At 57.2% G+C, this 22,522-nt stretch overlaps 7 protein-coding genes across 7 annotated transcripts; 5 read left to right on the top strand and 2 right to left on the bottom strand.

Moving 5' to 3' along the window:
• Positions 1-489: 489 nt before the first annotated feature.
• E0L32_000853 (uncharacterized protein) lies at positions 490-3,966 on the top strand (the record flags this gene model as incomplete). The annotated part of the gene is made up of 3 exons (XM_031143404.1): positions 490-1,419; positions 1,477-2,846; positions 2,898-3,966. 3 exons carry the CDS (start codon positions 490-492, stop codon positions 3,964-3,966), a joined length of 3,369 nt encoding a protein of 1,122 aa, XP_030994387.1.
• A 699-nt stretch (positions 3,967-4,665) lies between these two features.
• E0L32_000854 (uncharacterized protein) lies at positions 4,666-5,642 on the top strand (the record flags this gene model as incomplete). The annotated part of the gene is made up of 2 exons (XM_031143415.1): positions 4,666-4,824; positions 4,908-5,642. 2 exons carry the CDS (start codon positions 4,666-4,668, stop codon positions 5,640-5,642), a joined length of 894 nt encoding a protein of 297 aa, XP_030994388.1.
• Positions 5,643-6,003: 361 nt separating this feature from the next.
• Positions 6,004-7,929, bottom strand: E0L32_000855 (uncharacterized protein; the record flags this gene model as incomplete). Its single annotated transcript, XM_031143426.1, has 3 exons — positions 6,004-6,138; positions 6,208-7,457; positions 7,602-7,929. The coding sequence occupies 3 exons, from the start codon at positions 7,927-7,929 to the stop codon at positions 6,004-6,006; spliced, it is 1,713 nt and encodes a 570-aa protein (XP_030994389.1).
• Positions 7,930-9,685: 1,756 nt separating this feature from the next.
• On the top strand, positions 9,686-12,732 carry E0L32_000856 (uncharacterized protein; the record flags this gene model as incomplete). The annotated part of the gene is made up of 6 exons (XM_031143437.1): positions 9,686-9,858; positions 10,033-10,737; positions 10,833-11,508; positions 11,592-11,671; positions 11,742-11,815; positions 11,891-12,732. 6 exons carry the CDS (start codon positions 9,686-9,688, stop codon positions 12,730-12,732), a joined length of 2,550 nt encoding a protein of 849 aa, XP_030994390.1.
• Positions 12,733-14,844: 2,112 nt separating this feature from the next.
• E0L32_000857 (uncharacterized protein) lies at positions 14,845-16,496 on the top strand (the record flags this gene model as incomplete). The annotated part of the gene is made up of 5 exons (XM_031143449.1): positions 14,845-15,324; positions 15,383-15,529; positions 15,591-16,148; positions 16,235-16,362; positions 16,430-16,496. The coding sequence occupies 5 exons, from the start codon at positions 14,845-14,847 to the stop codon at positions 16,494-16,496; spliced, it is 1,380 nt and encodes a 459-aa protein (XP_030994391.1).
• Positions 16,497-17,543: 1,047 nt separating this feature from the next.
• Positions 17,544-19,009, top strand: E0L32_000858 (uncharacterized protein; the record flags this gene model as incomplete). Its single annotated transcript, XM_031143460.1, has 6 exons — positions 17,544-17,659; positions 17,723-17,876; positions 17,966-18,051; positions 18,132-18,447; positions 18,572-18,813; positions 18,871-19,009. The coding sequence occupies 6 exons, from the start codon at positions 17,544-17,546 to the stop codon at positions 19,007-19,009; spliced, it is 1,053 nt and encodes a 350-aa protein (XP_030994392.1).
• A 1,242-nt stretch (positions 19,010-20,251) lies between these two features.
• Positions 20,252-22,293, bottom strand: E0L32_000859 (uncharacterized protein; the record flags this gene model as incomplete). The annotated part of the gene is made up of 5 exons (XM_031143471.1): positions 20,252-20,821; positions 20,886-20,994; positions 21,061-21,328; positions 21,404-21,699; positions 21,761-22,293. The coding sequence occupies 5 exons, from the start codon at positions 22,291-22,293 to the stop codon at positions 20,252-20,254; spliced, it is 1,776 nt and encodes a 591-aa protein (XP_030994393.1).
• Positions 22,294-22,522: the final 229 nt, after the last annotated feature.

The raw sequence follows: 22,522 nt of genomic DNA on the forward strand, positions 1-22,522 counted from the left end.
TTCCGGCCGTTGTCCATAGTGAGGCTGGATTGGCCCTTTGCCCGTAAGCTGCAGGAATACTTTGGTCACACCGTTTCAGATTCCTGAAAGACAATATCTTATCTTTTTTGTAGGAGGAGACGGGGTAAAGCATAGAGAATTGCTCCTTTTTTTGGATAGTACTCAGTACTCAGCTGGCAAGGATGAGGCCTCTCCTAGGAACGTTTTCTTTAAGATATCAGGGTCCCGACTCTGCAGCGTCCTATACGCCGCCCAATGAAAGAGGTAGAGGTTGCAGGCGATGTATACAGCTCGCCCCACGTGCCACCTCTTGTGACACTGATAATTGCACATAGCGACACAGCCACACGGCTAGATTAGGCATCAACGCATGCATCTACCCCTCATCTTGGATCTCACCTCACAGTGCCTTGTCTCTTCTCCCTCAGAGATTGACATCCTACTCATAGAGCATTAGCCATATCGCAGTGGCAGCAAGCATCGCTCCTAATGGATCCGCAGAGGCATACTTGGCGAATACAGGGCATTCCCTTGGATTTCAGCAGGGAGCACCTAACCGACATTCTGCAAGACCATCCTGATCTACAACTAGGCAATACGACGGATGGTGATAATGTCGCGAACAGCGCAGAGATTCTTACTGTGTCGCGAGATCACGGAGGACGTCACCAGGTCGCCACCGTCCGGTTCTGCCATCACCCAAAGAAGCTTACCGTAGGAAACGGCAAGCGGTTGAGACTTACCACGAGCGACTTCCGCGCTGGCCGGGCTAGGCCGTCGCTTCCCGCGGGAATCACCATTGATGACCATTTCCACGGCATCACAGTATTGTTCTCGCCCGTTTCCGAGAAGCACCGTGCTGATATCCTCGTCGTTCCTGGGCTCGGAAGTCACCCCTTTGGCTCATTCGTGAGTAAGGAAGACGGACATATGTGGCTATGCAGCGAGCTTGTCAGAGACGCACCGGGAGCCAGGATCATGACCTATGGCTACGGCAGCGCTTTACAAGCTAGTCAGAGCGTTGCGCGGCTTGGAGACCTGGCGCGGTCTCTGCAGATCCCCATGTGCGACCTGCTGCGGTCTGAACCAAGGAAGCCGCTCATCCTGATTGCACACAGCCTTGGCGGATTGCTAGTCAAAGAAGCGCTGATCCAGACATTGGAGTCACAGTCAGACTCGGACTTGCTTGAGCGTGTGAAAGGGTGTATTTTCTTTGGTGTTCCGAACGACGGAATGGATATCACGTCGCTCGTTCCCATGGTCAAGGACGGGCCGAATCGCCTCCTTTTGCAATCGCTCGAGAATATGAACCCAGAGATTCTGAGGATACAGAAAAAGAGATTTTCAAAGGTCTTGGATTATGCAAATTTGGACCTGTTTTGTTTCTTTGAGACAGAACTTTCGCCAACTGCAGCCAAGGTATGAACAGATGTTTTAGAACCATGGGTCATGCTGTTGATGTTGACCAACTCACAGGACCCAGGTACCGGACGATACAAAATGAACGGCACCCGACGGCTTCTGCTGACTCAGGCTTCAGCAACCAGCTGCCTACCGGCAGAGATGTCTATGGAACTCTCGGCTCCCTTGGCCAGGACTCACTCGGATCTCGTCAAATTTGCGCTTTACGATGATGAATACGACAAAGTCTCTTCACACATCAAACGGATTTATACATCTTCGGCCAAAGAAAACCATACGAACCGGGAAAAAATCATGGACTCGCTGTATTTCCAGGAAATGAGTTACCGTAAGAGGCAGATCTATCAAGACGACTCGGGTTCTCTGGAGTGGATCTGGAAAGAGGGTAGCTTTCTATCATGGCTCAAATCACTGCAGTGTCTCTTCTGGATCAGTGGGAAGCCTGGCAGTGGCAAGTCGACGTTGATGAAATACATCCGAAATTCCTCAAAGCTCAAGTCATATCTCGATACAAATCATAGCACCCTGGCCTGGGTAGTGATTGATTTCTTCTTTGACTTTCGATCCGAGGACCGGATTGCAAATAGCTTCGAGGGACTGCTCCGATCACTTTTGCTGCAGCTGATACATGAGATGCCTGAGAAATCAGATGCTGTTCTGGGTATTGCTTTGGATGGGTTCGACCCAAAGCAAGAGGTAGAGTGGACCAGACCAGCACTACTTCAAGCAGTGAAGGCTGTCATACTCACAGCCGATACCAACATGTGCATCTTTGTGGACGGTCTCGACGAGTATGGAGGCAGTTACTTAGAGCTGATCGAATTTTTCCGGGGCATTGAGTCAGGCACTGGCAAAGCGAGAGCCATCGTCAAGATCTGTCTCGCCAGTCGACCAGAGGCACTCTTCATCGAAAGCTTCAAGGAAATTGGCAGCATTTGCGTGCAACGCTACAACGTGTCAAGCATCCGCCAATATGTGGCGGAAAAATTTCGGGTCGTACTTCAATATCACTCCGAGGCTGAAGATGTCTGGAGGCTGATCAACCACATCGTCGAAAACGCGGAGGGAGTTTTTCTCTGGGCTCAGTTTGCCACTCAGATCACCATTGAAGGCATCGCGGATGGAGAGAACTTCTCGAACTTGCAGAAATTTCTTCTAGATCTTCCGTCGGATCTGGAAGCCGTATACGACAGGATGCTTCATCGTTTGAAGCCCAGGCAGTTCCAGGAAGCATACGTGATCCTCAGTCTCGTGTCCCATGCACCCTTTTGGTTGACTCTGGAGGCGCTTCACGCGGCTGTGTGCCTTGCAACTGGCCGTCAAGTCTCAACGGGAATGCTTTCAGCGAACCCCGAAATACACGATCTGACATCAACCAAGTCTCTCTCCGATTTTGGAAAAAGGACCAGATCCTACACGTGCGGGTTAGTTGAAGTTGTTGAAGTTGTTGAACTATTTTATAAAGGTCCCGATAGTCCAATGTTTAAGCAAGTTCGCCTGATACATCGAACGGTGAAGGCTTTCTTGGATCGCCCTCAGGCACTCGCGTTTCTCACAGTCCGAAAAGAGGAGGCTTTGATCGACCCCGAGTGGCTCTGGCTAGAGATCTGCGCCGCAGAAATCAGGCAACACCCCTCTGATTTCGCGCATGCGGATTCTCGGCAGCTTGGGAGCTATGTTCGACAAGCCTTATTCCATCACGCTCGGAAAGCAGAGGAAACGACGCCAGAGTCATCTTTTACAATCCTGGATCCCCTACTGACACCAGAGGTGCTGCAGCTTTTCCGTCCCAAGGTGGAAGGAAAAGTGGTCACGGCCAGGAACGATATCGCTTCCAAGAGAGGTAGCGACACATCCCTCAGTGTCGCGGCGAAAGCGGGCTTGGTAAAATTCTGCAGAGACAAGATCAAGGCTGGTGTTGATCCAAACGAAAACGGTGGCCGTGTTCTGGAGGCAGCAATAGGAGGTCTCCGCGAAGACGTGGTGAATATGCTTCTTGAGCACGACCTGGTGATCGATGATTGGCACATCATTGACGCCCTTGAGCGTATGAGCCTCTCAACTGTACAGGCCATGTTGAAACGGGTAACCAAGGGACCCATCAAACTCACCAATCATGTTGGACAAAGCATCAAGCCGCTCTACGCGGTAGCAAGCACACCACTGCCTTGGGACGGGCGCGCCGAGCATTTATTTCGATATTTTTTACGCCTTGGAGAAGATATCAACGATCTCTCTGGCCCAGAGGGTACCGCATTGCATGGAGCAATCTTATCGGGCTTCGCTGGGTATGGGGATGCGGAAACCCTGATTCGCCGACTAGATTTTATGCTTCGCCACGGAGCAGATATCAATGCTCAAAAGCCGGGAATGTGTCATGGTCTTATTCGCCCTCTCGACCTGGCCGTCCGAACAAGCCTAGAGCATATCGGATACTGGCGTGCATGCTACGTGAGGAAGGGACTGGAACTTCTGATCGCAAGGGGGGCAGAATCTATCAATATGGACAATGTCAAGGAGACAATTGAGGCTCTGGAAAGATAACATGACATGTCGTTATGGTTGACTAAATAACGGCTGAGAGAAGTGAATGTATTAGCTCCAGTAGTGTCATTATCGAATAGATTTCTCCCACTAATTGATTCGCGAAGAAAGGAACATCATTGGGCCGGGAACTCGCTGAATTCACCATCCAGCCTGTCAAGCTTTCAATGGCAACGTAAACTTAGAGGTAACTGTCCGACAGAGGGTGGTTTGTCGTTGATGTTGTGCCTCAAAGTCATGGAGCAAATGGCTCGCCGATCTCGGATGGCTCAGAGCATTGACCGTTGAGCCGAGGCCCAGATCACGAGACTTGGTGGAGGGAATCCCTGTAACCTTACTCACTTACTCTCACGCAGCCGGCGACAAAAGTAGACTCCGGCGAGTGCGAATCTCCACCACGGGTACCGCCGGGAGCGGGCTGGCGGAGCACTAACCGTGGGCATTGCAGCAACAGCAGCCCTCGCTCTCTCACGAGCAGCGGCTCCGTCTCCTTTGCGTGATCCCACCAGCGAGCCCAGTCCCGTCCATACATTTAACCCCCGTCGCATGTCGTAGCACTACCTACAATTACATAGGCTCGCCCCGATTCCAATGGACAAGGCCCGCAGCCTGCACCATCGACACCTGCAGCGGCACAAACCCTCGAACACCAGCAGCAGTCCCAGCAGCAGTAGCAGCGTCCGCAAGCGCTACGTCACCATGTCCAAGCTGTCGCCGAGCCTCAAGGCGCTCATCAACGCGCCGTTTGCGCGGCCGGGCCCCGCGCCCGCGCCGGCCAAGATCGGCGACATCTACGCCGCGATCGCGCGCGAGGCGGCGCAGAAGAAGATTGGCGCCCGGCCGTGGATCGCGCTGGCGGTATGTCTCTTCTCTCTTCCCCGCCGCTCGCTTGCGCCAATTGGCCTGGATGACTGGGACTGACTGACCCTTGCCCGCCACAGACAGCCGCCTCCTTCACCATGAACTCGCCCGACTCCATCTCGGCGCTGTACAGCGTCGCCTCCTCCGCCTCTGCCTCCTCGTCCTCCCCGCCGACGAACCCCGTCCAGACGGCCGAGTTCATGCGCGAGGTGGGCCTAAAGTGCATCTCCTTCAACGGCATCCCGCGCACGATCAACTGCCTCAACGCCTTCCACGCCTCCCTGCCCGCCGACGTAACAGCCCAGCTCAGCACGACGCCCTCCCGCGCCGTGACGGCCCAGAACCTCGACGCCGTGGCGCAGCGCGGCCGCGCCCTCTGGGACTCGGTGTACGCGCCCTTCGAGGACAAGCTGTACGCCAAGCTCGCGCAGTCGCACCCGGACATGCCGGTGCACATCCTGCACAGCCACTACGGCCCCCTGCTGAGCGACCCGACCCCCCGGGAGAAGGGCTCGCTGGGCAGCGTGGGCCGCGTGCTGACGAGCGTCGTGGCGATCGCGTGCCTGCGGGCGCAGAGCGGCGTGGCGCCGCAGGTGCTGTCGCACGTGTTCGGGTTGCGCAAGGCGGTCCTCGGGGACGGGTCGTACCGCGCGGACGCGCTGACCGAGGAGGAGAAGCGCGGGGCCGAGTGGCTCGCCACCGACGAGGGCGGGGAGTGGATCCTCGGCAGCGTGGACCGGATCGCGGCGGCGATCGGGGGCGGGGAAGGGTCCAACTTTGCGCCGCGGCCGGCGGGGAGGGAGAGCAAGTTGTGAGTGAAGGCTGAGAGGTTGGTGAGGGATGGGAGGGTGCCGTGTTGGAAAGGCGGGCGCTTGTGTGCATGAGGTAAAGCATTGTCTTGTCTATCATGAGCATTCTATTCGGACCGCGATCTGCTTTTTTTCTTCTTCTTATTCTCACATATATGCATGATGTAAAGACAGAAACAGCCATAGAATGAGATCCAAAAACCAAAAATGCGCTTTCGTTGTTGGTCAAAATGTACAGACAAGCAATGCGATTCCCGAGCGTCGACCAGTCAATGATGAGATCGTCACCCGATGCTAAACCAACCCAATGACAATGCAATCTCTAAAAGAAAAGCAGTACACGATTTATGATATCCCCCCACCACGTCTAGGGCATCTGCTTCAGGTCCGGCGCGACCTCAAACTTGGCGTCCGTCTTGGCCCGGACCTCGTCGACCTCGACGCCGGGCGCGATCTCGGTCAGGGTCAGGCCGCCGTCGCGGCGATTGACCTGGAACACGCACTGCACAACGTTAACAGAGAGAAACTTGAGAAAACATGGGCATTTTTCGCATTTTGGTATCAGACTCACCAGGTCGGTAATGATGGTGCTCACGCACCGCGCGCCCGTCAGCGGCAGCTGGCAGTTCTGCACGACCTTGGACGAGCCGTCCTTGGCGACGTGCTCGGTCGTGACGACGATCTTGGTGTTGTCCGGGTTGGACACGAGGTCCATGGCGCCGCCCATGCCCTTGAGCAGCTTGCCGGGGATCATGTAGTTGGCCAGGTCGCCGCAGGCGCTGACCTGCAGGGCGCCGAGGATGGACACGTCGACGTGGCCGCCGCGGATCATGGCGAAGGACTCGGCGCTGTCAAAGACGGAGGCGCCGGGGACGAGGGTGACGGTCTCCTTGCCGGCATTAATAATATCGGCGTCGACCTCGTCGGGCGTGGGGTAGGCGCCCATGCCCAGGATGCCGTTCTCGGACTGGATCCAGACCTGCCGGTCGGCGGGCAGGAAGGAGGGCGCGAGGGTGGGCAGGCCGACGCCGAGGTTGACGTAGAAGCCCTCCTTGAGCTCCTCGGCTGCGCGGCGGGCGATGCGGTCGCGCTTCTCCTGCGCCTCGCTCCCGGCCTTCTTCTTCTCGGCGCCCTCCCCGCCCTCCGGCTGCCGCAGCTTGACGATCTCGATGGTCTTGTCGGCTGTCGCGGGCACGATCCGGTCGACAAAGATGCCGGGGAGGTCGATCTCGTCGGGACGCAGCTCGCCGACCTCGACGATGTGCTCGGCCTCGACGATGGCGACTTTCGCGGCTTTGGCCATGATGGGGCCGAACGACTTGGTCGTGTAGCGGAAGACGCAGTTGCCCGCGCGGTCGGCCTTGTGCGCGCGCAGGATGGCCACGTCGCCCGTGATGGCCGTCTCGAGGAGGTACGTGCGCCCGCCGAACTCGCGCGTCTCCCGCGGCCGGCCGCGCTCTTTCACCTGGCCGCCCGGCCCGAGCCGGACGGGGATGTCGCCGTCCTGGAGCAGGGTGTGGGCGCCCGTGGGCGTGAAGAAGGCCGGGACGCCGGCCCCTCCCGCGCGCAGGCGCTCGGCGATGGAGCCCTGGGGGCACAGCTCGATGGCGATGTCGCCGCCGAGGTACTTGCGCTCGAGCTGCTTGTTGCTGCCGAGGAAGGAGATGGTCAGGCGCTCGATCTGGCCGCTCTCGACGAGGGGCGCGAGGCCGCCCTTGCCCTCGACGCCGGCGTTGTTGGAGACGGCGGTCAGGGAGTGCAGGGAGGCCTTGCCGCGGCGCTCGAGGGCCTGGATGAGGGTTTCTGTTGGACGGGGGTCCTCTGCGTCAGCTTCGGTAGGGTGCAGAGTGGTGTTGTGTGTGCACGGGACGAGGACAACAGCACTCGGCAATTTGCCGGTGGTATGTGTGTACATGTATGGTGGTTTGTGGTGTGTGGCTATGAGATGCGCTGGTCACAACTTACCCGCCGTACCGCACAGGCCGAAGCCGGAACTGAGGATGGTCGAGCCGCTCTGGATATCAGCGACGGCCTCGTCGGCGCTCTTAAAGACTTTATTCCCTCCCCTCTTGACCTCGGGCGCGCTGGCGGAGCGGCGGACGGGCGTCGTGGCGAAGGACCTGCGCGGTGCGCTCAGGACGCCCGCGACGGCACATTGCGTGGGGGTCCGCGCGGCAGCAGCATGCCGGAAGGTGGCCGGACACAGCAGAACGGGGGTCTTGGCTGCGGCGGCGGCAGCGGAGGAGGCCCGCGCCAGGATGCGCGGGTGCAATTGGCGATGTGTGAGAGCCATATTTGGCTGTTTTCTTCTCGTCTGCTCTGCTCTGCTCTGCTCTGCTCTGCGGTCCTCGATCTCTGCTCTGCTCCTCTCTCGGCGGCGCGGTCACTCGTTACGCGCGCGCACGCAGCAGGGAAATGGAGATGGACGTTCCGTGATGACACAGGCGGGGGAAAAGGCTGGAAGGAAGAGCGGCTTCGCTTTGCTTGGTTCGAATTGGGGATGTCTTTTTTGGGAGCGAGGATAAAGTCGCAAAGTGCCTAAAGAAATATAATCCCCCGTCTCGACATGTGCAAGAGTGCGAGAGAGAGAGAAGCTCACGAGGCGAAAGAGCTGCCTCTCTCTTGCTCGGCAGTTGTTCTAACCCCCGCCGCGATAGACGGGCACAACCGGGCCAAGACATGACGAGGGGGATCGATTGATGCCGGCTAATAGGAGAGGGCACTAAGAGCTGAGCGCTGGTGTTCAGGCCCGGGGGTAAAAAGAATAGCCGCAAGGCAAGATGGAGGAGAATTGGAGATCAAATGCTGCCAGGGTCTGCGCTAGCTCACAGTCGGGCGGTGGCCTCTCTTCTAGGTTGCAGAGACTCTGCACCCCGCATCTTGGCTCTTATTAGGTATTCATGTGCATCTGTCCGCTCTCGAGGGCAGTGAAGGTGAGGAGTAGAGATTCAGATTCAGATTGAGAGCGAGAGCGAGAGCGAGGGCGAATCCCAGATGATCAAAGAGGGAATAGCCCCAGAAACAGACATCCAGACAGAAGCAGCTTAGGGCGGCACAGGCTACCTACTTGTACCTACCAAGTACTACACAGGCTCTAACTACAGGCTCTAGTTACAGGCTACACAGCACCTGGGCCGCCTGGGGAAAAGGAACCTTGGAAAACCGTTGGGGTTGGGGAAAAACCAAATCCCTCGAGAGGCCCCTCGTCGTCGTCGAATTGATCAGTCCAGTTAACAACTATTTCCATTCCCTTTTCCAGCAGCCGCTTCTTTTCTGTTGCTCCCCTTGCAACGAAGAACCGTACCGTCCATGGATCAGTGAGGTATGGAGCGACGACAAGGAGAGCAGTCCGTCGATCAATCAATCAATCTCCTAACGCCGCCCCTCTCTGTCCGTCCACCGTCTCCCGCGCGACGCACCGCCACTCGAAACGTACGACTAGGTGAACTTTTTATCTCCTCGCCCGCACGCTGCCCTTGTCCTCTGCTGCAGCGAAAACCCCAGCTCGGAGACAAAAACGAACAGCGCGTGGGGCCAGCGTCGGAGACTGAATGCCAGCCCTGGAGTAACTACCCCTACTCAAGGAAGAGTAGAAGAGGCTACCTAGGTAGCTAGCAGCTATCAGCAAGCCCCAGCCAAGTCGATACGATACGATACGATAGTGCAGCAGATAGGGACTGGACTGATAGTGATAGGCCCCAGCGCACTCAAAATCTGACTTCCGAGAAACACCACCACACACCCGCACCCGCACCCGCACCAGCACCACGGGTCTCGCATCAACCACGACAGGTCCACTCGGCGTTACAGCACACACCACACGCACGCGCGCGCGCATCATTCCGAGCGACCCCATTTCTCGGTATTTCGCTCCCTGTCGTGCGGGCGTTGCGGCTCGGGTCTAGCCTGGCCTCTCGCCTGCCTGTCGCCGCCTGCCTACCCTTGCTCGCGTGATTGCGTGATTGCTTGCTTGCGGGGAAGGGGGGCCTGACCTGTTCCGGACCCGATCGCCGTGCCGGCCTGGCGTACCCTGTGTCAAATCTCCGTCCATGGAGGCCACGCCGCCCCAGCCGCCGAGGCAGGCCGCCTGCCTGGTCTGCCGCCGGAGCAAGATCCGCTGCGACTGGCTGCCCAACCACAACAAGTGCAAGCGCTGCATCCAGCTCGACGCCGACTGCGTCCGCCCGGCCTTCCATGTCGGCCGCCGCAAGGGGATCAAGAAGTATGCTTTCCTCGTCTCTCTCAGTCTCTCCACCGTCCTCGAGACACCGCAGTTCACTCACCACTGCTGCTCGGCACTTCATCTGTCCCCCGTCTTCTCCGCCTCTCCGTGCTTTCGTACCCACCCCGACACACTCTCACTCACTCACTAACACTGCTAACCACCCCTGAAAAGTAAACGTAAAGGCCTGGATAAGGCCCTCTTCAAGATCGAGCAGGCCATCCGCCGCGCCCGCACCGGCGACCAGACCGCCGAGGACGACAAGGCCATCCGCGACCTGCAGGCCCTCCTCGGCGACGGAGGCAAAGATGCCGCCTCGGCCGCGGTCTCCGCTTCTGTCTCCGGTCCGGGAGGTGACTCCGGCCTCCACCGGCCCGGACCCGGCGGCAGGCGGCGCTCCTCCCACTCCCAGTCCATGTCTATGGACAGCGGTGGCGGCGGCGGCGGCGGTGGAGGCGGTCTAGGCCAGCAGGACTCGTCGAGCGACGAGGACGACGAGCTGCCCGACGCCGGGATGGGCGCTGGCACCGGCGTCGGCGTCAACGGCATGGTAGTGGGCGACAACGACGCGTCGCCGTCCAACGCCGACGAGAGCATGGGCGTCGACGACGCCGAGAACCCCCTGCAGCTGCTGGCGCGGGCCTCGCGCCTCGAGCTGTCGCCCAACGGCGGCGGCGGCCGGGCGGCGCTCAAGAGGGCGTCGTCCGGGGCCGCCGGGGACCACCACCGGAGCAGCCGGAAGCGCAAGGAGCACCCGGACGAGGACAACATCCGCTCCTTTTTCAGCCCGCTGCGCGTCAACCTCGATGTCGGGGAGGACGTCGACCCGATCGACCTCGGCCTCGTGACGGAGGACGAGGCCGAGTCCCTCTTTTCCTTGTAAGCACACACACACACACACTCTCTCTCTCTTCCACACTTGCCCAACATGGCTGCACCAGCCACGTATGCTAATCAATTCAACACCACAACAGCTTTCACGCTAACCTCGCTCACACCCGCTGGGGCCTTGACCCCAAGCTCTACACCATGGCCTTTACCCGCTCCCGCTCCGCCTTCCTGCTGACCAGCATCCTCGCCGCCTCGGCCCTCTTCCTGCCCTCCGCCGCCGCCCTCTCCAAGCGCCTCTCCAACCACTCCAAGACGCTCGCCCACCGCGTCATGACCCGCCGCCACCGCTCCGTCGAGATCGTCCTCGCCTTCATGTTCAACGTCCCCTGGTCCTTCCCGGGGCAGCACAGCACCGACGACGAGGCCTGCTGGTACGTCGCCATGGCCACCACCATCGCCATCGACCTCTCGCTGCACAAGGTCCTCGTGCCCTACGAGACCCTCCTCGGCGGCTCCGCCCCGCCCCAGGTCGCCGCCCTGAACCGCGCCGACTGCGTCGACCCCAAGCAGGCGCTCGCCGTCGACGGGTTCGGGCACGTCGCGCCCGCGTCGGACCTCGGCCGCCGGCTGCTGCGCACGCGCGAGCGCTGCTGGCTGTCGCTCTTTGTGCTCGAGAGGGGCATGTCGCTCGCCCGGGGCCGCAGCTACATCGTGCCCGTCACGCGGTCGCTCAAGGACTGCGACAGCTGGCACCGGTCGGGCATCGCGGACCCGATGGACGGGCACCTGGTGTCTATGGCGGTGCTGAGGAGGAATCTGGTACGTTTCTTGCTTTTCATAGAGGACCACGATGTACTGTGGGAGAGAGAGGAGATGACTGACGGATTACTCCCTGTGAACAGGACGGGTTGTTTGCGACGGTCAGGTCGCTCTGTGACGGGGCGCAGACCATGTCTGCTGATGGGTCGCTGACGGCTCAGTCGTAAGTTGTTTTGTTTGCTACATGAAGCAACTCTGGTGAAGCCATTTGCTAACGGCCTCCGTCCTAACAGAATACAAGGCGTCATTGAAAAGTTCTTTGATCAGTGGTTCGCAGAATGGGGCGTCACCATCGGCTCTGGACCTCGTAAGTCAACACTACCAAATAGACACCCTCCTTTCACTACAGCACCAACCCGACACCGACTGACACGCCACACAGACTGTCGACTGCCCCCCTACGTCGAGATCCTCGTCACCCACACCCGCCTCTCGACCTACTCGTCCGTCATCAACCACCCGACCGCCCCCGTCGAGGTCCGCCAGTTCTTCCGCAGCGCGGGCCTCTCGTCGGCCCTCAACGTCATGCGCACCGCCATCCAGGGCGAGGCCCAGCTCAAGTCCATGCCCAACAACACGACCATCATGATCTCCTTCGCCGCCTGCTTCGCCCTCACCCTCTCAGGGTACACCTCGGGCTCGTCGAACCTCGCGCCCTCGGTGCGCACCCTGGTCCAGGAGACGGCCGACGTGCTGGAGCGCATCGGGTCCGTCACGGCGCACCGGAACGGCCTGTCGCGGCTGTACGGGAATTACCTGCGGCGCATCGTGCGCAAGGCCGCGACGACGGCGGGCAAGCCGGCTGCTGCTGCCGTCGAGGCGTCGTCGCGGCCGCCGGCGATACCCGAGAACCAGCCGCCGTCGTCCCTGCAGCAGCAGTACCAGCAGGCGCAGCACCAGCTGCAGCAGCAACACCAGCACCAGCAGCATGTGCAGCAGGCTCAGCAGGCCCAGCAGGCCCAGCACCAGCAGCAGCAGCAGCACATCATGACGACGCCGACGCTGAGCGTGGCGTCGGACTCGCTGGCCCAGCAGGCGCAGCACGCCGACTACCTCGCGCAGGCGGCGCTGCAGCCCAGCCCGCTGCAGTTCTCGGCCATGTCGGACGACCAGATCCTCGAGGTGCTGAACCAGCCCGGCAACGAGTTCGACCCTTCGTTCGGGTCGCTGGCGTGGGCCGACATGATGACGTTTGAGGGGCTGAACTGGCCGAATCTGACCTGAGGAGGAGAAGAAAAGGAAACAACAAAGGGATGGGCATGTGGTTTTTTTTTTTTTGGATGAAGGACTTTTTTTTGTTTCGTTGGTTTCCTCTTTTGTGTCAAATTCTGTTGTAACTAGGAGGGAGGTTTTTATCTTTTCGTTTTAGCGACCTGGCGATGATTCCCAGTACAATTCTGTGTATACGAAGCAAGTCTTTTATGAATTGATGCCACATGAAGTTCATGATCGCCTCTCTCTCTCTCTCTCTCTCTCTCTCTCTCTTTCTCGCCCCTGTCGTCATTGTCGAGGTCAACTCAAGCATACGCCAAGCCCAAGCGAGCGCCTGTAACCCGGCACCGGTAAAGTGCCCAGGTGGGCGATCCACTGCCTGCCGTCTCGGCTCTGTGCCGTGGGCCCCAGTCTGGAGGTCCCTTGGGCGATCGCTGCCCTCGAATGTGCACAACCGGCCTTGGCAATATGTTTCTTGGGAGGGGTTTGAAGAATCAAATCGACAAGACGTGAACACCAGAATCCAAGGTCGATTCCGTATCTGGTGATATCCTCACCATCCATAATAGCTTGAGAGGAAACCGCTCGCCTTGTCAGCACCATCATTTGTTCCCCCTTCATTGGCCACCCTAGCATTCGTTTGTCTGGCATTGCGTCTGCCTTCTGTCGGGGTTGAACTGCGGTGAGGGGCACTCGATGTTTTGGTCGAACAGACAGGCACGGGGCGTCTACCTCCGCTCCTCAATCAATCCCAAGGTCCATCCATAAAACGAAACATTGACCCATCCGAACTTGGACGAACAGCGTCACTACCATGCCACTTTGTTTGGCAGGCTACAGATTGGCAATCATGCCTGAGCTCGCTTGGAGTGCCGAGCCGAGCGCTCCACGATCCTAATATATCCATGGACTCTCAATGCAAGTTGGACTCGGACTGTCAAGCGTAGCTTGCCCCTCCTACATGACGATGGGTTCGTAGCGGGCCATTGCCGTGCGGGGAAGAGAGCAAGTTGGGGGATTTGGGATGATATCCTCGCCGTCGGGAAATAAATGACGAGGCACACCAGTGGTCACTTGAGTCCGGGGGTAGGTGGTACTTCCCGGGCTTGTATCTCGCTCCACCGCTCGGCGTACATGCCTTGGCGACGGGGGCGGGCTCGGTCCCCGGGTCGCTCTGCAGGAGCTTGGCATCAAGCTCTGGTCTTGGATCTTTGGATGAGCATTGAGATATCGCGAGGAGCAGCTGTGTTTCAACATGCTTTGCTCGGGGAGTTAATATGCATTCCCATCATGACTGGCAGAGGGGTAGGTGTTTAGTGCAGCAACCCACTGTTGTTGATTTCTTCGATCCAAAGATATTCATGAACCAAGGATATAATCTCTAGTGGGCTATGTCTTTCCATTAGCAGTGGCATAAAAGTGCTTGTTACAATCGCTCTCGTGTCGGTGACATCCTCCCCGGTCACCTGCCAGCCCCTCGGAATGTACCGACCATGGTTGGATGCCAAACAGGCCTCATCACCACCCAATCCTGTTCCATTCCGATATTGAAAATCCTCGGTTCCTCGGTTCTCTGTCGCCTTGTTGGTGCCCATGGGTGGTACTTGCGCATTGTCGAGATGCCTGTTCCGAGTCCGCATTCGAGGCGAGGAGCCTGCTGGATCAATATCGTAGATACAACCGCTCCGTACGAGGTGACAGGGTGACAACGATGCTGCACACTTCACCTCGTATGTACCGAACAGACAGATGGGAAAGCAGGGCAGAGGCCAATGAAGGTGAATGATGCGAATGGGTGTTGGGCATTCCTCGTTCACCAACGGTCGTCCAACCCCTGGCCTGGACCGTTCTGGTTCCATCTTGTAGCATCGGATCCAACCTCCTGCACATCCGTCTCCAGATCCGCAATGACATATGGGATTCATATATCCAGGCACAACGAGTCCCGAGTTCTCCCTTTCCTGTCCTGGCTGTCTTGATACTCTGGGGTATCCCAGCGAGGCGCCTCTTCCTATAAAGACCGACATAGGAACAGGTGTTCTGGTACCATCCTTGCCCAGAATACCACCACCCGCACCACCACTGCGCCTCTCATACTGCTTGTCTCATACACCAGAAACAACCATGTACACCAACGTCGCCACCGCCCTCTCGGCCCTGCTGGCCTCGACCGCCTCCCTGGCCGCGGCCCAGGGCGTCGGCACCCAGCAGACCGAGACGCACCCCAAGATCACCTGGCAGAAGTGCACCGGCAAGGGCAGCTGCCAGAACCAGAACGGCGAGATCGTCATCGACGCCAACTGGCGCTGGGTGCACGACAAGAACGGCTACACCAACTGCTACACCGACAACAAGTGGAACTCGACCATCTGCTCCGACAACGCAAAGTGCGCCTCGAGCTGCGTCGTCGACGGCGCCGACTACCAGGCCACCTACGGCGCGTCGACCTCGGGCAACGCCCTGACGCTCAAGTTCGTCACCAAGGGCTCGTACGCGACCAACATCGGGTCGCGCATGTACCTCATGGCCAGCGCGAGCAAGTATGCCATGTTCACGCTGCTGGGCAACGAGTTTGCCTTTGATGTCGACCTGTCCAAGCTGCCGGTCAGTTGCCATGTAAATTGCAATATGAAGTGTTCCACTTATCTGATGCGCTCGGCAGTGCGGCCTCAACGGCGCCGTGTACTTCGTCAGCATGGACGAGGACGGCGGCATGTCCAAGTACTCCACCAACAAGGCTGGCGCCAAGTACGGCACGGGCTACTGCGACTCGCAGTGCCCTCGCGACCTCAAGTTCATCAACGGCAAGGTATGCCTGCGAAAGGGGATACTCCTCCTAGGCAAAAGCACTTGCTAATCACGCGGTTCAGGCCAACGTCGAAGGCTGGAAGCCCTCGTCCAACGACCCCAACGCCGGCGTCGGCGGCATGGGCTCCTGCTGCGCCGAGATGGACATCTGGGAGGCCAACTCGATGTCCATGGCCTACACGCCGCACCCGTGCCAGAACGCCGCGCAGCACATGTGCTCGGGCGACGACTGCGGCGGCACCTACTCGGCCACGCGCTTCGCCGGCGACTGCGACCCGGACGGCTGCGACTTCAACCCGTACCGCATGGGCGCGCACGACTTCTACGGCAAGGGCAAGACGGTCGACACGTCCAAGAAGTTCTCCATCATCACGCAGTTCCTCGCCTCGGGCGGCAGCCTGACCGAGATCAAGCAGTTCTACGTCCAGGGCGGCAAGAAGATCGAGCTGCCCTCGGCCAACTGGCCCGGCCTGACGGGCAACTCGCTGACCCCGGACTTTTGCAAGAAGCAGAAGGAGGTGTTTGGCGACAAGGACCGCTTCAGCGACATGGGCGGCTTCGACAACATGGGCAAGGCGCTGGCCAAGGGCATGGTGCTTGTGCTCTCCCTCTGGGACGACGTGAGTCCTTCTCATTGTTGCTGTTTGGCTGTTACTGCGATCTGTTCTGGTGAGTGAGCAGTTGCTGAATCTGTGTTTCTTTGCAGCACTACGCCAACATGCTCTGGCTCGACTCGACCTATCCCACCGACGCCTCGCCCGATGAGCCCGGCAAGGGCCGCGGTACGTGCGACACTAGCAGTGGTGCCCCCAAGGATGTGGAGGGTAATCATGGGTATGTGTTACCTTCTTTCGAGAAGAATACCCTTCAAGTGAGGTTGCTGACCGATTGTACCCAACAGCGATTCTACCGTCATCTACTCCAACATCAAGACTGGTCCCATCGACTCAACCTACAGTGCATCATAAAAAGGTTATGCTGGTCCATGGTTCTCAACTTTCGCTTCCGACGTTCGTTTGATCTGAGGTATGGCAATCGGTTGGCGTGCGTGGATTGGAGTCGTACGAAGAATACTCAGTCTCAGCTACCTACATATGTGCTCATCTGAGCCCGCGAAACTCTGATTATGATGTTGTCCCATGTTCGCGATATCTGGCTCCCTCGTCCAATGTGTTCGATTGGTTACCCGAGAAAAGTTGACAACGTTCTACGAGTCTCGAGCACTTGCAAGACGAGGCATTCAGCCATGTACATATGTTTCTTTGATGCCTATGCCTGTTGAGTTCTATCTTTGTGACCAATGACTCCACCTCAGTCTCTTACCTAAACGGGAATGATATACGAGAATTATCGTCGGACTGGAAGAGACACATACCCACGGAAGCTTCCACCCAATATAGCTTCCCACGAATCACAGTCAAAGGTTCGTAATCAAGCTCTTTACTCTTGCAGACTTATTGATCAAGTGTCACTTTAGCCTACTCTCTCACTGCCGTCAAGAGGAACCGCGCAGACACGTGCTCAAGTACCGTGTCGAGGAGCCGTGGATTCGGGTTGGGATACGGCGCGAAGCACCGGGTTCGATTTACACCGCCATCTGTAGTTTCCCAGTGTCGAAAATGACCATGAAAGACCAATACAGAAGCTTGACAGCGAACAAGCTGCGCTGTTCTCACTAAGGCTACGTTACCTGTTCATTTATCCGCGTCATCCTTCCCCACAGTCGCAGTCTTCCACGCATTCTCTGATTCAGGCTCTTGTCCAATCACTGTCAGGCTAAATCGATGCTACCCCAGATCTCAACTTGGGTTAAATTCAGCCTGCGCAATATTTCCAATTTTTCAAATGATCTCGGGCATTGACCAGCTAAGGTGTTGACTCTCATTGTCTGGTTTGCATGTGCGGTGTTGAAGATATATAGAAAAGAACCCAAGAGCAGCCATGTCGACCAGTGGAGTGTACAATCTTGTGGTGAATTGTCTGGAGAAAACCTTACAGTGTGATATCTGGTCGCAATGTTGTTCAAAAGTCTTGTTATTCTAGCGGCAGCTAGCTCGGTGCTGGCAGCGCCCTTGATGGAGAGGCAGTCGAATGCCTCAACTTGCACAGATCCTGACCTCCGCAGAGCCTGGTACGATGCTGAAGGAAATAGCCAAAAACACCATATGCGTGGTGACTGACTAGATGGGGTTAGGCACACGCTCAAGGACTCCGAGAAGAAGGCGTACATTGACGCCGAGCTCTGCCTGATGAGCAAGCCCGCAGCTCACGGACTGCGCGGGGCCAGAACCCTATTCGATGAGATGCAGTCCGTTCACGTATTGCAGTCTGAAATCGCGCACTGGGTGGTATGTGCACCCCAGAGTCTGTTGGATGGAACATTGTGGCCGCCTCGGATATACACACCTGGTTGCGGATGCTGACATTGCATCCCTAGGGCCAATTCTTCCCATTCCATCGCCTCTACCTCAGGGCACACGAGTATCTGCTGCAAACAGAGTGTGGATACGAGGGCGCTCATCCGTACGTTGGCATATCATTCCTCTGCCACCCCCATTGCGCTTGGTCATTGGGAAGGACTAACCTTTGTCACATCCCTCTAGGTACTGGGCCGAGCATCTCGACGCAGGCGCTTTTTCAAACGCAACAATCTTCTCCGCCGAGAACGGGTTCGGCGGCAACGGCGTGGGCGACCTGCTCTGCGTCGAGGACGGGCCGTTCGCCAACTACACCAACCCCCTCGGGCCGGGATACAAGGTCTCGGACCACTGCATCGAGCGGCGCTTCGCCGACCGGGTCAGCCGGGGCTCCTCCGCGGCGGTCGTGGAGGCCTGCATGGCCAAGACTAACTTCCTCGAGTTCTGGAACTGCGTCGAGATGACGTCTCACGGAGCCGGCCATGGCGGTGTCGGCGCCCAGGTGAGTTCTGTCACCCCGGGGTCGGGGCCTTTTTATGTCTTTTTATCCGGAGCATAGGTCCGGTCTAGGACGAGGGAAGGGCAAAACCATGCTGACTGGTTGAAAAATTTGAAAAAAACTCCAGATGACGAACCCGATATCGAGCCCTGGTGATCCGATATTCTACATGCACCACGCCTGGCTCGACAGGATCTGGGCCAAGTGGCAGGAGGAAGACCCATCTGTCCGCATGACAGAGATGGGCGGGAACAACAGGCCCAGGCTAGGTATGGCGATGCCTGGTGCAGGCGGGAACCCATTCGGGTCGGGACCGCCGACTCCAGGTCTCGGCAGCATGGAAGACATGATCCGCCCTGACGACGTTCCGTAAGTTTGCTGTATCGTTATTCTCGAGAATCGTGCGCCTTGTGCTAACTTGGGTAGGGCACCGGCGATCATTGGGGATCCAGGGAATGTCACGACACTGAATCACCTGATAACTATGTATGGCATTCTGCCGAACCGAACAATCAGCGAGGTCATGAACACGAAGGGAAGCTACTTGTGTTATGAGTACGACTAGATTGTCAAAAGTCTTGTTCTTAGCCTTACAAAAGTCGCGAAATAGCGGCACAGTGTGACCGAGGCTGGTAGAATTGCACGGCGATGCATCCTTCACCTTGTGTTTTATTTTCATGCTTGGCCCTTGCCCCATCTGTGACTCAACAAGTCGTCTGTCAACTTTAAAGTCCATCATATGGCTTCCGCAGATGTGTTCCAATTCACATTGTAGGCATCGTGTTTCTGAGAAGCAGTTGATCCAAGGGCTCGTGCCAATGGGGTCTTGGTAATCTGAAGGCATCGCGATGCCGGGCTTTGAAAATACGTGAGAGTGGTGAAGATAACGTAAAACCTTGGTTCCAAGTGCAATGTCAAAAGGGAAATGTGGCCCCAGCGTGCAGGGAATTAAGGGTTGCCTTTTTGACCTTGCGTTGAGATCCGTTGTCGGGGCATCGTACAACACGAGAAACACCATAGCACTGCACTACGCCACCCCCCTTGAGTCGTGTAAAACCAGTTAACCCAACGAAGACAGAATTGCAGCTGTCTAAAGCCCAAGCCAGCCTATGGGAAAATGGCTGCAAGTATGCAATCCGCATATTGGTAACTTTCAAGGGAAATCTGAGCTGAGGGCAAGCCGAGGCCATGCTGTGTCGAGTGCCTCTCTCATCTCGTTGGCAGCCCACAAAGAACATAGCAAGTCCGTCACAGAGTGCTTCTAGCATTACATATCACACCATTGATGCAAGTTCAATGGGCACATGTCTTGTCAGACAATATCTAGACTTCTTCTGTGTGACCAGACCAGCGAAAGGGTTAGTGACTCTTCGTTGACACAGATCAGTCACCTCAAATGCCTCGAGTCCTTTCCTTACTGAAGTGTTTTCTCGTTTTCCTTTATTCTTTCAATTCGGCATCTAGGATTGGAGTTGCAGCAATCAATCAAACAGCTATGGAGACAACAGGATGATGCCGGTGGGCAAAGCGGCCCATGAATCTTTTCATTGAATACCTTGGTGCGCTGCGGCGTCCTGCCTTGCAGCGAGTATGAATAATTACCCTCCAAAAGAAAGAGAAGAAAGACGCAAGGAAAAGAAAGGAGAGAGAGATAAAGAAAGAAAAGGGATCCTGCACTTCAGATCCGTACATCTCAGGACGGCTGTCTCTGAAAGTGATATAATAATCCCGCCTCTTCCCGTTGCCTGTCACAGGTCATTGTACAGCCCGTACTCGTTCGCCCGCGATACCACCCCGGCCCCAAACACTAGATCAACTCGACCGCGTCGATATCATACTCGGCATTGGCAGGGTCGGAAACCAAGACCTTGATGATGTCCTTGAACGTGTCCTTGATCGGCGTGGCAAAGTGAATGCCGTCGTTCCTCGCGTTGTCGGGCTCCGGGTTGCGGCCGTCAATGTCAAAGAGCGCCACGCCGCCATGGTAGACAGCCAAGGCCTTTCCCTGGTACGTATATACCAAGCTACCAGAGTCGCCCTTGGAGCCAAAGGCCCACATGCCGTCGCTCTTGATGGCTCCCGGCGGGGTGACGATGACCGTTGTCTTTCCAACAACCCGGATAGGCTCTTCGACGCCGTCAATTTCGATGCGCATTTCGACCGACGCGTCGACTTCGGAAATCGCGCCCAGCTTCATTCCGGATGTACGTCCTATCATGAAGACTGAGCGCTTTGGGTCGTCGGGGGCCCCGAACCTAGCCTTGAGCTCGTCAATGTCGTCAATGTGGTCGATGCCATTGTGAGGCCTAATGTGTAGGCCGTCGCTTGGGGCGTAGGATAGTCGAAGCTTCGTAGCTTGGTCCCTAGTGAGGACGCCCTGCAGAGAAGGTTAGATGTTTGCTTGGAAGAGCGAGGGTGAAGAAACCAACGGGGCGCCTTACGGGAATGCAGTCCATGTCGAAACCGACTCGGAATGGATCGACCGCCACGAGGGCCCAGTCGAGGATGGGGCCAAAGTCCTCCATCTTGGGTATATCACCATCATCCTGGCTGGGCTTGTTGCGGCCGCGAAAGGGCGATGACGCATGTCCGGAGGAGTACTAGACCGTGCCGAACCTGGGATCGAACGCCTTGCAGAGCTCTCCGCGCTGCTTCTCAAGCTTCTCCATCTTCTCGTACAAGTTGAGTACCTTTTCTTCCCCTTTGCTCAGAAAGCCTGCCTTGCGCTTGATCTTCAAAAATGAGAAGTCGGGGGTGTTGTGGTAGCTGTTTTTGACCTGGCCGTCAGGCTCCAACAGTATCTTTTGGAAGGACTCATGATCTCCGGCCGAGGGAACGCTGATGCAGTCGTTCTCGGGGTGGGCTATGATCTGCATCGGCTTACCTGGGACATGTTAGCGAGTACACATTACTGATAGTATGGCCATTGAAGATAGGACAGCAGCGTCTTTCAACTTACCGCTAACGACGTGGTGGCACGTCAACGCAGCTACAACCTCGTAGCTAGCCGGGCGGGTAGAGGGGCTCTCTAAGCCGGGCTTCCGCTTGAATCTAACACGGACATAACCTCCCAGGGTGCCGGTGCGCTTTGAACCCTGGGAGGGACCTATTGACGTGCCCGTGGTAGGGACAGGCCGGTAAGCATCTTCAAGGTAGTATCCCCACTTTCGATATTTCTCGTTGTCGTTTTCCGAACAGTAGAATGTGAAGGCTGTCTCTGTGATCTCGATAGAGAGATCGCGCAGCGTCGGGAATCTGAGTTGCGAATGATGAGTTAGTGATGATAGCTTTCATGTGAAGGATACGATAACACTACTGGAAGATGTAATCTGCCGCCTCTCTGGCCAGCTCGACTGCGCGTTCCTCGCTCGCAGCCTTTGGGTTCAGAGCTAGCTGAATAGTCGGATACTGTTCTGTGCCAGACAAATTGCTGAAGCCGTATCGCAACACCAAGATGCCGCTGGGGCTGTCATTGCGGATGATTTCGGCCAAGCGCTGCCGCATCGTCAGGGAGTGGCCTGGTGGGCAGGTGTCGAAAAGCTCAACGATGGGGTGAGGTCCAAGAGGGCTAGGAACGCGATTGAACTCCCGTCCGTCGACGTAGAAGACACTGGGTCCGGGGAGGCGGGGGCTACGGTCAAGCCGAACCCTGGCGAGGAAAGGGTTGAGGCTCCTCGCCTGCTCCGCGCTGCAGCGCTCGATGTTGTAGTCGGGCATCGTGGGAGAGGGCAGGCCCGAAATCGCGGTCGCGTCCATGTCGCTGGCAACGTGTCGTTTCTCCGAAAACGCCTGAGCGAAAGGGGTCTTGTGCTCCTCATAGGGCTCGGCCTCGAGAAGATGAGGAGCCATTGTTGTGATGGGAGCCAGTGCACGAGCCATGTCTGAAGGGAGAATTTCGGCAAAACTGTGCTGTTCTTTTTTGTTGTGAATACTGAGGCTGAAAAATCACACTGCCAAAATTATGTGCAGGCAACAAGGAAGAGAGCAAGGACCAGATGAAATGCGCCCTAGGGCTAAGCCATGTGATCTGCACTATGCCTGTGCTGAACTTCAAAATAATTTCACACCTCAGTTGCGG

The sequence above is a fragment of the Thyridium curvatum genome (assembly GCF_004353045.1).
Source record: "Thyridium curvatum strain D216 chromosome Unknown NODE_3_length_876553_cov_77.224826, whole genome shotgun sequence".
Lineage (NCBI taxonomy): Eukaryota > Fungi > Ascomycota > Sordariomycetes > Thyridiales > Thyridiaceae > Thyridium > Thyridium curvatum.